A 13,616-nucleotide genomic window follows, 5' to 3' on the forward strand; every position below is an offset into this window, starting at 1 on the left:
CCCATCTCTGTTCTGGTTGGTACCGTCTACCTCTGATCCAACCCATCTCTGTTCTGGTTGGCACTGTCTCTCTCTCTCTGTGTCTGATCCAACCCATCTCTGTTCTGGTTGGTACCGTCTACCTCTGATCCAACCCATCTCTGTTCTGGTTGGTACCGTCTCTCTCTCTCTGTGTCTGATCCAACCCATCTCTGTTCTGGTTGGTACTGTCTCTCTCTGATCCAACCCATCTCTGTTCTGGTTGGTACTGTCTCTCTCTGATCCAACCCATCTCTGTTCTGGTTGGTACCGTCTCTCTCTGATCCAACCCATCTCTGTTCTGGTTGGTACCGTCTCTCTCTCTCTGATCCAACCCATCTCTGTTCTGGTTGGTACTGTCTCTCTCTGATCCAACCCATCTCTGTTCTGGTTGGTACTGTCTCTCTCTGATCCAACCCATCTCTGTTCTGGTTGGTACCGTCTCTCTCTGATCCAACCCATCTCTGTTCTGGTTGGTACCGTCTCTCTCTGATCCAACCCATCTCTGTTCTGGTTGGTACCGTCTCTCTCTGATCCAACCCATCTCTGTTCTGGTTGGTACCGTCTCTCTCTCTCTGATCCAACCCATCTCTGTTCTGGTTGGTACTGTCTCTCTCTGATCCAACCCATCTCTGTTCTGGTTGGTACTGTCTCTCTCTGATCCAACCCATCTCTGTTCTGGTTGGTACCGTCTCTCTCTGATCCAACCCATCTCTGTTCTGGTTGGTACCGTCTCTCTCTGATCCAACCCATCTCTGTTCTGGTTGGTACCGTCTCTCTCTGATCCAACCCATCTCTGTTCTGGTTGGTACCGTCTGTCTCTGATCCAACCCATCTCTGTTCTGGTTGGTACCGTCTCTCTCTGATCCAACCCATCTCTGTTCTGGTTGGTACTGTCTCTCTCTGATCCAACCCATCTCTGTTCTGGTTGGTACCGTCTCTCTCTGATCCAACCCATCTCTGTTCTGGTTGGTACCGTCTCTCTCTGATCCAACCCATCTCTGTTCTGGTTGGTACCGTCTCTCTCTGATCCAACCCATCTCTGTTCTGGTTGGTACCGTCTCTCTCTGATCCAACCCATCTCTGTTCTGGTTGGTACCGTCTCTCTCTGATCCAACCCATCTCTGTTCTGGTTGGTACCGTCTCTCTCTGATCCAACCCATCTCTGTTCTGGTTGGTACCGTCTCTCTCTGATCCACTACGAGGTTCTAAAGTTACTTCAGAAACAACTCTACTGACCCTCCCTGTTTCCTGGCGTCGCACTTCCTGTCCAACCTGACTTCCTGTTTCTGGTGTGAAAACACGGGCGTCTCCCTTCCGACAGAGGGAGTGTGTGTGTGTTTGTCATAGATATCATAACATAACGTGGCTTATTGACCTGTGTGTGTGTGTGTGTGTTAGCTACCGTACGATATCATAACATAACGTGGTTTATTGACCTGTGTGTGTGTGTGTTAGGTACCGTACGTGGTTTATTGACCTGTGTGTGTGTGTGTGTTAGCTACCGTAGGTTCAACCACTTTGACGAGCTGTCAGGTCGTTTCTGGGGGCGGTCCATCGGTGGATCAGCTGACTCGTTGGATAACCCCGTCTTCACCCGCTCCGACGAGTTGCTACACCGGAGGGCGCTCGACCGCACCTGCTGTTACCACGACGATACGCTGTCCCTGGCCTCCACCTGCCCTGGCAACGGAACACACCTCAACACCGTCTACCCACACAAGTTGGTGACACACACACACACACAGAGAATACACACACACAGAGAGAACACACCTCAACACCGTCTACCCACACAAGTTGGTGACGCACACACACACAGAGAATACACACACAGAGAGAACACACCTCAACACCGTCTACACACACAAGTTGGTGACACACACACACACACAGAGAATACACACACACACACACAGAGAACACACACACACAGAGAACACACACACAGAGAATACACACACAGAGAGAACACACCTCAAGACCGTCTACACACACAAGTTGGTGACACACACACACAGAGAATACACACACACAGAGAATACACACACAGAGAGAACACACCTCAACACCGTCTACCCACACAAGTTGGTGACACACACACACACAGAGAATACACACACAGAGAGAACACACCTCAACACCGTCTACCCACACAAGTTGGTGACACACACACACACAGAGAATACACACACAGAGAGAACACACCTCAACACCGTCTACACACACAAGTTGGTGACACACACACACACAGAGAATACACACACACAGAGAGAACACACACACAGAGAACACACACACAGAGAATACACACACAGAGAGAACACACCTCAACACCGTCTACCCACACAAGTTGGTGACACACACACACACAGAGAATACACACACAGAGAGAACACACCTCAACACCGTCTACACACACAAGTTGGTGACACACACACACACACAGAGAATACACACACACAGAGAGAACACACACACTTAGAACACACACACAGAGAATACACACACAGAGAGAACACACCTCAAGACCGTCTACACACACAAGTTGGTGACACACACACACAGAGAATACACACACACAGAGAATACACACACAGAGAGAACACACCTCAACACCGTCTACCCAAACAAGTTGGTGACACACACACACAGAGAATACACACACACAGAGAATACACACACAGAGAGAACACACCTCAACACCGTCTACACACACAAGTTGGTGACACACACACACACACAGAGAATACACACACAGAGAGAACACACCTCAACACCGTCTACACACACAAGTTGGAGACACACACACACACAGAGAATACACACACACACAGAGAACACACACACAGAGAACACACACACAGAGAATACACACACAGAGAGAACACACCTCAAGACCGTCTACACACACAAGTTGGTGACACACACACACAGAGAATACACACACAGAGAATACACACACAGAGAGAACACACCTCAAGACCGTCTACACACACAAGTTGGTGACACACACACATAGAGAATACACACACAGAGAGAACACACAAACAGAGAACACACACACAGAGAACACACACAGAGAGAATACACACAGAGAGAATACACACAGAGAGAATACACACAGAGAGAACACACACAGAGAGAACACACACATACACTGTAACACAGAGAACACACACACAGATTGAACACACACAGAGAGAACACACACAGAGAGAACACACACATACACTGTAACACAGAGACAGAGAACACACACACAGAAAGAACACACACAGAGAGAACACACACACACACACACAGAGAACACACACATACACTAACACAGAGAGAACACACACAGAGAGAACACACACACACACACAGAACACACACAGAGAGAACACACACAGAGAGAACACACACACAGAACACACACAGAGAGAACACACACAGAGAGAACACACATACACTGTAACACAGAGAACACACACACACAGAGAACACACACAGAGAGAACACACATACACTGTAACACAGAGAACACACACAGAGAGAACACACACACACAGAGAACACACAGAGAGAGAACACACACACAGAGAACACACACAGAGAGAACACACACACAGAGAACACACACACATAGAGAGAACACATACACAGAGAACACACACACAGAGAGAACACACACACACAGAGAACACACACACACAGAGAACACACACAGAGAGAACACACACACAGAGAGAACACACACACAGAGAGAACACACACACAGAGAGAACACACACATACTGTAACACAGAGAGAACACACACAGACTGAAACACAGAGAGAACACACACAGACTGTAACACAGAGAGAACACACACAGACTGTAACACAGAGAGAACACACACAGAGAGAACACACACAGACTGTAACACAGAGAGAACACACACAGACTGTAACACAGAGAGAACACACACAGACTGTAACACAGAGAGAACACACACAGACTGTAACACAGGTGTATGAGAGAGAACTATAGTAAAACGTTGTCATGGTTCCCCCTCCCTCCCTCTCTCTCTCTCTCCCTCCCTCCCTCCCTCCCTCCCTCCCTCCCTCCCTCCCTCCCTCTCTCCCCTCCAGTTCCCAGTACGGCTGGGCGGTCAGCGAGGTCAGCCTGGCGGAGTGTGTGTTGGATTCTGGGAAAGCCAGTGACCTGTCAGTGTGCAGCTGGCCCATAGAACCCATCCAGTGGACACCCTTCCCCCTGCTACAGCAACTATCCTCTACACACAGAACCACCCCGGTACCTACAGACTACAACCCTTCCCCCTGCTACAGCAACTATCTACAACACACAGAACCACCCCGGTACCTACAGACTACAACCCTTCCCCCTGCTACAGCAACTATCTACAACACACAGAACCACCCCGGTACCTACAGACTACAACCCTTCCCCCTGCTACAGCAACTATCCTCAACACACAGAACCACCCCGGTACCTACAGACTACAACCCTTCCCCCTGCTACAGCAACTATCTACAACACACAGAACCACCCCGGTACCTACAGACTACAACCCTTCCCCCTGCTACAGCAACTATCTACAACACACAGAACCACCCCGGTACCTACAGACTACAACCCTTCCCCCTGCTACAGCAACTATCTACAACACACAGAACCACCCCGGTACCTACAGACTACAACCCTTCCCCCTGCTACAGCAACTATCCTCTACACACAGAACCACCCCGGTACCTACAGACTACAACCCTTCCCTCTGCTACAGCAACTATCTACAACACACAGAACCACCCCGGTACCTACAGACTACAACCCTTCCCCCTGCTACAGCAACTATCTACAACACACAGAACCACCCCGGTACCTACAGACTACAACCCTTCCCCCTGCTACAGCAACTATCTACAACACACAGAACCACCCCGGTACCTACAGACTACAACCCTTCCCCCTGCTACAGCAACTATCCTCTACACACAGAACCACCCCGGTACCTACAGACTACAACCCTTCCCCCTGCTACAGCAACTATCTACAACACACAGAACCACCCCGGTACCTACAGACTACAACCCTTCCCCCTGCTACAGCAACTATCTACAACACACAGAACCACCCCGGTACCTACAGACTACAACCCTTCCCCCTGCTACAGCAACTATCTACAACACACAGAACCACCCCGGTACCTACAGACTACAACCCTTCCCTCTGCTACAGCAACTATCTACAACACACAGAACCACCCCGGTACCTACAGACTACAACCTTTCCCCCTGCTACAGCAACTATCTACAACACACAGAACCACCCCGGTACCTACAGACTACAACCCTTCCCCCTGCTACAGCAACTATCCTCTACACACAGAACCACCCCGGGTACCTACAGACTACAACCCTTCCCCCTGCTACAGCAACTATCCTCTACACACAGAACCACCCCGGTACCTACAGACTACAACCTTTCCCCCTGCTACAGCAACTATCCTCTACACACAGAACCACCCCGGTACCTACAGACTACAACCCTTCCCCCTGCTACAGCAACTATCTACAACACACAGAACCACCCCGGTACCTACAGACTACAACCCTTCCCCCTGCTACAGCAACTATCTACAACACACAGAACCACCCCGGTACCTACAGACTACAACCCTTCCCCCTGCTACAGCAACTATCTACAACACACAGAACCACCCCGGTACCTACAGACTACAACCCTTCCCTCTGCTACAGCAACTATCCTCTACACACAGAACCACCCCGGTACCTACAGACTACAACCCTTCCCCCTGCTACAGCAACTATCCTCTACACACAGAACCACCCCGGTACCTACAGACTACAACCCTTCCCCCAGCTACAGCAACTATCCTCTACACACAGAACCACCCCGGTACCTACAGACTACAACCCTTCCCCCTGCTACAGCAACTATCTACAACACACAGAACCACCCCGGTACCTACAGACTACAACCCTTCCCCCTGCTACAGCCACTATCTACAACACACAGAACCACCCCGGTACCTACAGACTACAACCCTTCCCCCTGCTAAACTATCCTCTACACACAGAACCACCCCGGTACCTACAGACTACAACCCTTCCCCCTGCTACAGCAACTATCTACAACACACAGAACCACCCCGGTACCTACAGACTACAACCCTTCCCCCTGCTACAGCAACTATCTACAACACACAGAACCACCCCGGTACCTACAGACTACAACCCTTCCCTCTGCTACAGCAACTATCTACAACACACAGAACCACCCCGGTACCTACAGACTACAACCCTTCCCCCTGCTACAGCAACTATCTACAACACACAGAACCACCCCGGTACCTACAGACTACAACCCTTCCCCCTGCTACAGCAACTATCTACAACACACAGAACCACCCCGGTACCTACAGACTACAACCCTTCCCCCTGCTACAGCAACTATCTACAACACACAGAACCACCCCGGTACCTACAGACTACAACCCTTCCCTCTGCTACAGCAACTATCTACAACACACAGAACCACCCCGGTACCTACAGACTACAACCCTTCCCTCTGCTACAGCAACTATCTACAACACACAGAACCACCCCGGTACCTACAGACTACAACCCTTCCCCCTGCTACAGCAACTATCTACAACACACAGAACCACCCCGGTACCTACAGACTACAACCCTTCCCCCTGCTACAGCCACTATCTACAACACACAGAACCACCCCGGTACCTACAGACTACAACCCTTCCCCCTGCTAAACTATCCTCTACACACAGAACCACCCCGGTACCTACAGACTACAACCCTTCCCCCTGCTACAGCAACTATCTACAACACACAGAACCACCCCGGTACCTACAGACTACAACCCTTCCCCCTGCTACAGCAACTATCTACAACACACAGAACCACCCCGGTACCTACAGACTACAACCCTTCCCTCTGCTACAGCAACTATCTACAACACACAGAACCACCCCGGTACCTACAGACTACAACCCTTCCCCCTGCTACAGCAACTATCTACAACACACAGAACCACCCCGGTACCTACAGACTACAACCCTTCCCCCTGCTACAGCAACTATCTACAACACACAGAACCACCCCGGTACCTACAGACTACAACCCTTCCCTCTGCTACAGCAACTATCTACAACACACAGAACCACCCCGGTACCTACAGACTACAACCCTTCCCCCTGCTACAGCAACTATCTACAACACACAGAACCACCCCGGTACCTACAGACTACAACCCTTCCCCCTGCTACAGCAACTATCTACAACACACAGAACCACCCCGGTACCTACAGACTACAACCCTTCCCCCTGCTACAGCAACTATCTACAACACACAGAACCACCCCGGTACCTACAGACTACAACCCTTCCCTCTGCTACAGCAACTATCTACAACACACAGAACCACCCCGGTACCTACAGACTACAACCCTTCCCCCTGCTACAGCAACTATCTACAACACACAGAACCACCCCGGTACCTACAGACTACAACCCTTCCCCCTGCTACAGCAACTATCTACAACACACAGAACCACCCCGGTACCTACAGACTACAACCCTTCCCCCTGCTACAGCAACTATCTACAACACACAGAACCACCCCGGTACCTACAGACTACAACCCTTCCCCCTGCTACATCAACTATCCTCTACACACAGAACCACCCCGGTACCTACAGACTACAACCCTTCCCTCTGCTACACCAACTATCCTCTACACACAGAACCACCCCGGTACCTACAGACTACAACCCTTCCCCCTGCTACAGCAACTATCTACAACACACAGAACCACCCCGGTACCTACAGACTACAACCCTTCCCCCTGCTACAGCAACTATCTACAACACACAGAACCACCCCGGTACCTACAGACTACAACCCTTCCCCCTGCTACAGCAACTATCTACAACACACAGAACCACCCCGGTACCTACAGACTACAACCCTTCCCCCTGCTACAGCAACTATCTACAACACACAGAACCACCCCGGTACCTACAGACTACAACCCTTCCCCCTGCTACAGCAACTATCCTCTACACACAGAACCACCCCGGTACCTACAGACTACAACCCTTCCCCCTGCTACAGCAACTATCCTCTACACACAGAACCACCCCGGTACCTACAGACTACAACCCTTCCCCCTGCTACAGCAACTATCTACAACACACAGAACCACCCCGGTACCTACAGACTACAACCTTTCCCCCTGCTACAGCAACTATCTACAACACACAGAACCACCCCGGTACCTACAGACTACAACCCTTCCCCCTGCTAAACTATCCTCTACACACAGAACCACCCCGGTACCTACAGACTACAACCCTTCCCCCTGCTACAGCAACTATCTACAACACACAGAACCACCCCGGTACCTACAGACTACAACCCTTGCCCCTGCTACAGCAACTATCTACAACACACAGAACCACCCCGGTACCTACAGACTACAACCCTTCCCCCTGCTACAGCAACTATCTACAACACACAGAACCACCCCGGTACCTACAGACTACAACCCTTCCCCCTGCTACAGCAACTATCTACAACACACAGAACCACCCCGGTACCTACAGACTACAAACCTTCCCCCTGCTACAGCAACTATCTACAACACACAGAACCACCCCGGGTACCTACAGACTACAACCCTTCCCCCTGCTACAGCAACTATCTACAACACACAGAACCACCCCGGTACCTACAGACTACAACCCTTCCCCCTGCTACAGCAACTATCTACAACACACAGAACCACCCCGGTACCTACAGACTACAACCCTTCCCCCTGCTACAGCAACTATCTACAACACACAGAACCACCCCGGTACCTACAGACTACAACCCTTCCCCCTGCTACAGCAACTATCTACAACACACAGAACCACCCCGGTACCTACAGACTACAACCCTTCCCCCTGCTACAGCAACTATCTACAACACACAGAACCACCCCGGTACCTACAGACTACAACCCTTCCCCCTGCTACAGCAACTATCCTCTACACACAGAACCACCCCGGTACCTACAGACTACAACCCTTCCCCCTGCTACAGCAACTATCTACAACACACAGAACCACCCCGGTACCTACAGACTACAACCCTTCCCCCTGCTACAGCAACTATCTACAACACACAGAACCACCCCGGTACCTACAGACTACAACCCTTCCCCCTGCTACAGCAACTATCCTCTACACACAGAACCACCCCGGTACCTACAGACTACAACCTTTCCCCCTGCTACAGCAACTATCTACAACACACAGAACCACCCCGGTACCTACAGACTACAACCCTTCCCCCTGCTAAACTATCCTCTACACACAGAACCACCCCGGTACCTACAGACTACAACCCTTCCCCCTGCTACAGCAACTATCTACAACACACAGAACCACCCTGGTACCTACAGACTACAACCCTTCCCCCTGCTACAGCAACTATCCTCAACACACAGAACCACCCCGGTACCTACAGACTACAACCCTTCCCCCTGCTACAGCAACTATCCTCTACACACAGAACCACCCCGGTACCTACAGACTACAACCCTTCCCCCTGCTACAGCAACTATCTACAACACACAGAACCACCCCGGTACCTACAGACTACAACCCTTCCCCCTGCTACAGCAACTATCTACAACACACAGAACCACCCCGGTACCTACAGACTACAACCCTTCCCTCTGCTACAGCAACTATCTACAACACACAGAACCACCCCGGTACCTACAGACTACAACCCTTCCCCCTGCTACAGCAACTATCTACAACACACAGAACCACCCCGGTACCTACAGACTACAACCCTTCCCCCTGCTACAGCAACTATCCTCTACACACAGAACCACCCCGGTACCTACAGACTACAACCCTTCCCCCTGCTACAGCAACTATCCTCTACACACAGAACCACCCCGGTACCTACAGACTACAACCCTTCCCCCTGCTACAGCAACTATCTACAACACACAGAACCACCCCAGTACCTACAGACTACAACCCTTCCCCCTGCTACAGCAACTATCTACAACACACAGAACCACCCCGGTACCTACAGACTACAACCCTTCCCCCTGCTACAGCAACTATCTACAACACACAGAACCACCCCGGTACCTACAGACTACAACCCTTCCCCCTGCTACAGCAACTATCTACAACACACAGAACCACCCCGGTACCTACAGACTACAACCTTTCCCCCTGCTACAGCAACTATCTACAACACACAGAACCACCCCGGTACCTACAGACTACAACCCTTCCCTCTGCTACAGCAACTATCTACAACACACAGAACCACCCCGGTACCTACAGACTACAACCCTTCCCCCTGCTACAGCAACTATCTACAACACACAGAACCACCCCGGTACCTACAGACTACAACCCTTCCCCCTGCTACAGCAACTATCTACAACACACAGAACCACCCCGGTACCTACAGACTACAACCCTTCCCCCTGCTACAGCAACTATCTACAACACACAGAACCACCCCGGTACCTACAGACTACAACCCTTCCCCCTGCTAAACTATCCTCTACACACAGAACCACCCCGGTACCTACAGACTACAACCCTTCCCTCTGCTACAGCAACTATCCTCTACACACAGAACCACCCCGGTACCTACAGACTACAACCCTTCCCCCTGCTACAGCAACTATCTATAACACACAGAACCACCCCGGTACCTACAGACTACAACCCTTCCCCCTGCTACAGCAACTATCTACAACACACAGAACCACCCTGGTACCTACAGACTACAACCCTTCCCCCTGCTACAGCAACTATCTACAACACACAGAACCACCCCGGGTACCTACAGACTACAACCCTTCCCCCTGCTACAGCAACTATCTACAACACACAGAACCACCCCGGTACCTACAGACTACAACCCTTCCCCCTGCTACAGCAACTATCTACAACACACAGAACCACCCCGGTACCTACAGACTACAACCCTTCCCCCTGCTACAGCAACTATCCTCTACACACAGAACCACCCCGGTACCTACAGACTACAACCCTTCCCTCTGCTACAGCAACTATCTACAACACACAGAACCACCCCGGTACCTACAGACTACAACCCTTCCCTCTGCTACAGCAACTATCTACAACACACAGAACCACCCCGGTACCTACAGACTACAACCCTTCCCTCTGCTACAGCAACTATCTACAACACACAGAACCAACCCGGTACCTACAGACTACAACCCTTCCCCCTGCTACAGCAACTATCTACAACACACAGAACCACCCCGGTACCTACAGACTACAACCCTTCCCCCTGCTACAGCAACTATCTACAACACACAGAACCACCCCGGTACCTACAGACTACAACCCTTCCCCCTGCTACAGCAACTATCCTCTACACACAGAACCACCCCGGTACCTACAGACTACAACCCTTCCCTCTGCTACAGCAACTATCTACAACACACAGAACCACCCCGGTACCTACAGACTACAACCCTTCCCTCTGCTACAGCAACTATCTACAACACACAGAACCACCCCGGTACCTACAGACTACAACCCTTCCCTCTGCTACAGCAACTATCTACAACACACAGAACCAACCCGGTACCTACAGACTACAACCCTTCCCCCTGCTAAACTATCCTCTACACACAGAACCACCCCGGTACCTACAGACTACAACCCTTCCCCCTGCTACAGCAACTATCTACAACACACAGAACCACCCCGGTACCTACAGACTACAACCCTTCCCCCTGCTACAGCAACTATCTACAACACACAGAACCACCCCGGTACCTACAGACTACAACCCTTCCCCCTGCTACAGCAACTATCTACAACACACAGAACCACCCCGGTACCTACAGACTACAACCCTTCCCCCTGCTAAACTATCCTCTACACACAGAACCACCCCGGTACCTACAGACTACAACCCTTCCCTCTGCTACAGCAACTATCCTCTACACACAGAACCACCCCGGTACCTACAGACTACAACCCTTCCCCCTGCTACAGCAACTATCTATAACACACAGAACCACCCCGGTACCTACAGACTACAACCCTTCCCCCTGCTACAGCAACTATCTACAACACACAGAACCACCCTGGTACCTACAGACTACAACCCTTCCCCCTGCTACAGCAACTATCTACAACACACAGAACCACCCCGGGTACCTACAGACTACAACCCTTCCCCCTGCTACAGCAACTATCTACAACACACAGAACCACCCCGGTACCTACAGACTACAACCCTTCCCCCTGCTACAGCAACTATCTACAACACACAGAACCACCCCGGTACCTACAGACTACAACCCTTCCCCCTGCTACAGCAACTATCCTCTACACACAGAACCACCCCGGTACCTACAGACTACAACCCTTCCCTCTGCTACAGCAACTATCTACAACACACAGAACCACCCCGGTACCTACAGACTACAACCCTTCCCTCTGCTACAGCAACTATCTACAACACACAGAACCACCCCGGTACCTACAGACTACAACCCTTCCCCCTGCTACAGCAACTATCTACAACACACAGAACCACCCCGGTACCTACAGACTACAACCCTTCCCTCTGCTACAGCAACTATCTACAACACACAGAACCACCCCGGTACCTACAGACTACAACCCTTCCCTCTGCTACAGCAACTATCTACAACACACAGAACCACCCCGGTACCTACAGACTACAACCCTTCCCCCTGCTACAGCAACTATCCTCTACACACAGAACCACCCCGGTACCTACAGACTACAACCCTTCCCCCTGCTACAGCAACTATCTACAACACACAGAACCACCCCGGTACCTACAGACTAGAACCCTTCCCCCTGCTACAGCAACTATCTATAACACACAGAACCACCCCGGTACCTACAGACTACAACCCTTCCCCCTGCTAAACTATCCTCAACACACAGAACCACCCCGGTACCTACAGACTACAACCCTTCCCCCTGCTACAGCAACTATCTATAACACACAGAACCACCCCGGTACCTACAGACTACAACCCTTCCCCCTGCTACATCAACTATCTACAACACACAGAACCACCCCGGTACCTACAGACTACAACCCTTCCCCCTGCTACAGCAACTATCTACAACACACAGAACCACCCCGGTACCTACAGACTACAACCCTTCCCCCTGCTACAGCAACTATCCTCTACACACAGAACCACCCCGGTACCTACAGACTACAACCCTTCCCCCTGCTACAGCAACTATCCTCTACACACAGAACCACCCCGGTACCTACAGACTACAACCCTTCCCCCTGCTACAGCAACTATCCTCTACACACAGAACCACCCCGGTACCTACAGACTACAACCCTTCCCTCTGCTACAGCAACTATCCTCTACACACAGAACCACCCCGGTACCTACAGACTACAACCCTTCCCTCTGCTACAGCAACTATCTACAACACACAGAACCACCCCGGTACCTACAGACTACAACCCTTCCCTCTGCTACAGCAACTATCCTCTACACA

The 13,616-nt window shown here is 51.1% G+C and overlaps 1 protein-coding gene across 1 annotated transcript in view; it reads left to right on the forward strand.

Moving 5' to 3' along the window:
• vap (vascular associated protein) overlaps positions 1 to 13,616 on the forward strand; it is a 70,121-nt gene that overhangs the window by 46,536 nt on the left and 9,969 nt on the right. The window contains exons 6-7 of the mRNA XM_090194707.1: positions 1,520 to 1,741; positions 4,135 to 4,297. Coding sequence (XP_090050833.1) covers positions 1,520 to 1,741; positions 4,135 to 4,297 — 385 coding nt within the window. The remainder of the gene's footprint in view (positions 1 to 1,519; positions 1,742 to 4,134; positions 4,298 to 13,616) is intronic.

The sequence above is a fragment of the Oncorhynchus mykiss genome, chromosome 13, assembly GCF_057628025.1.
Source record: "Oncorhynchus mykiss isolate SJ-2025 chromosome 13, ASM5762802v1, whole genome shotgun sequence".
Lineage (NCBI taxonomy): Eukaryota > Metazoa > Chordata > Actinopteri > Salmoniformes > Salmonidae > Oncorhynchus > Oncorhynchus mykiss.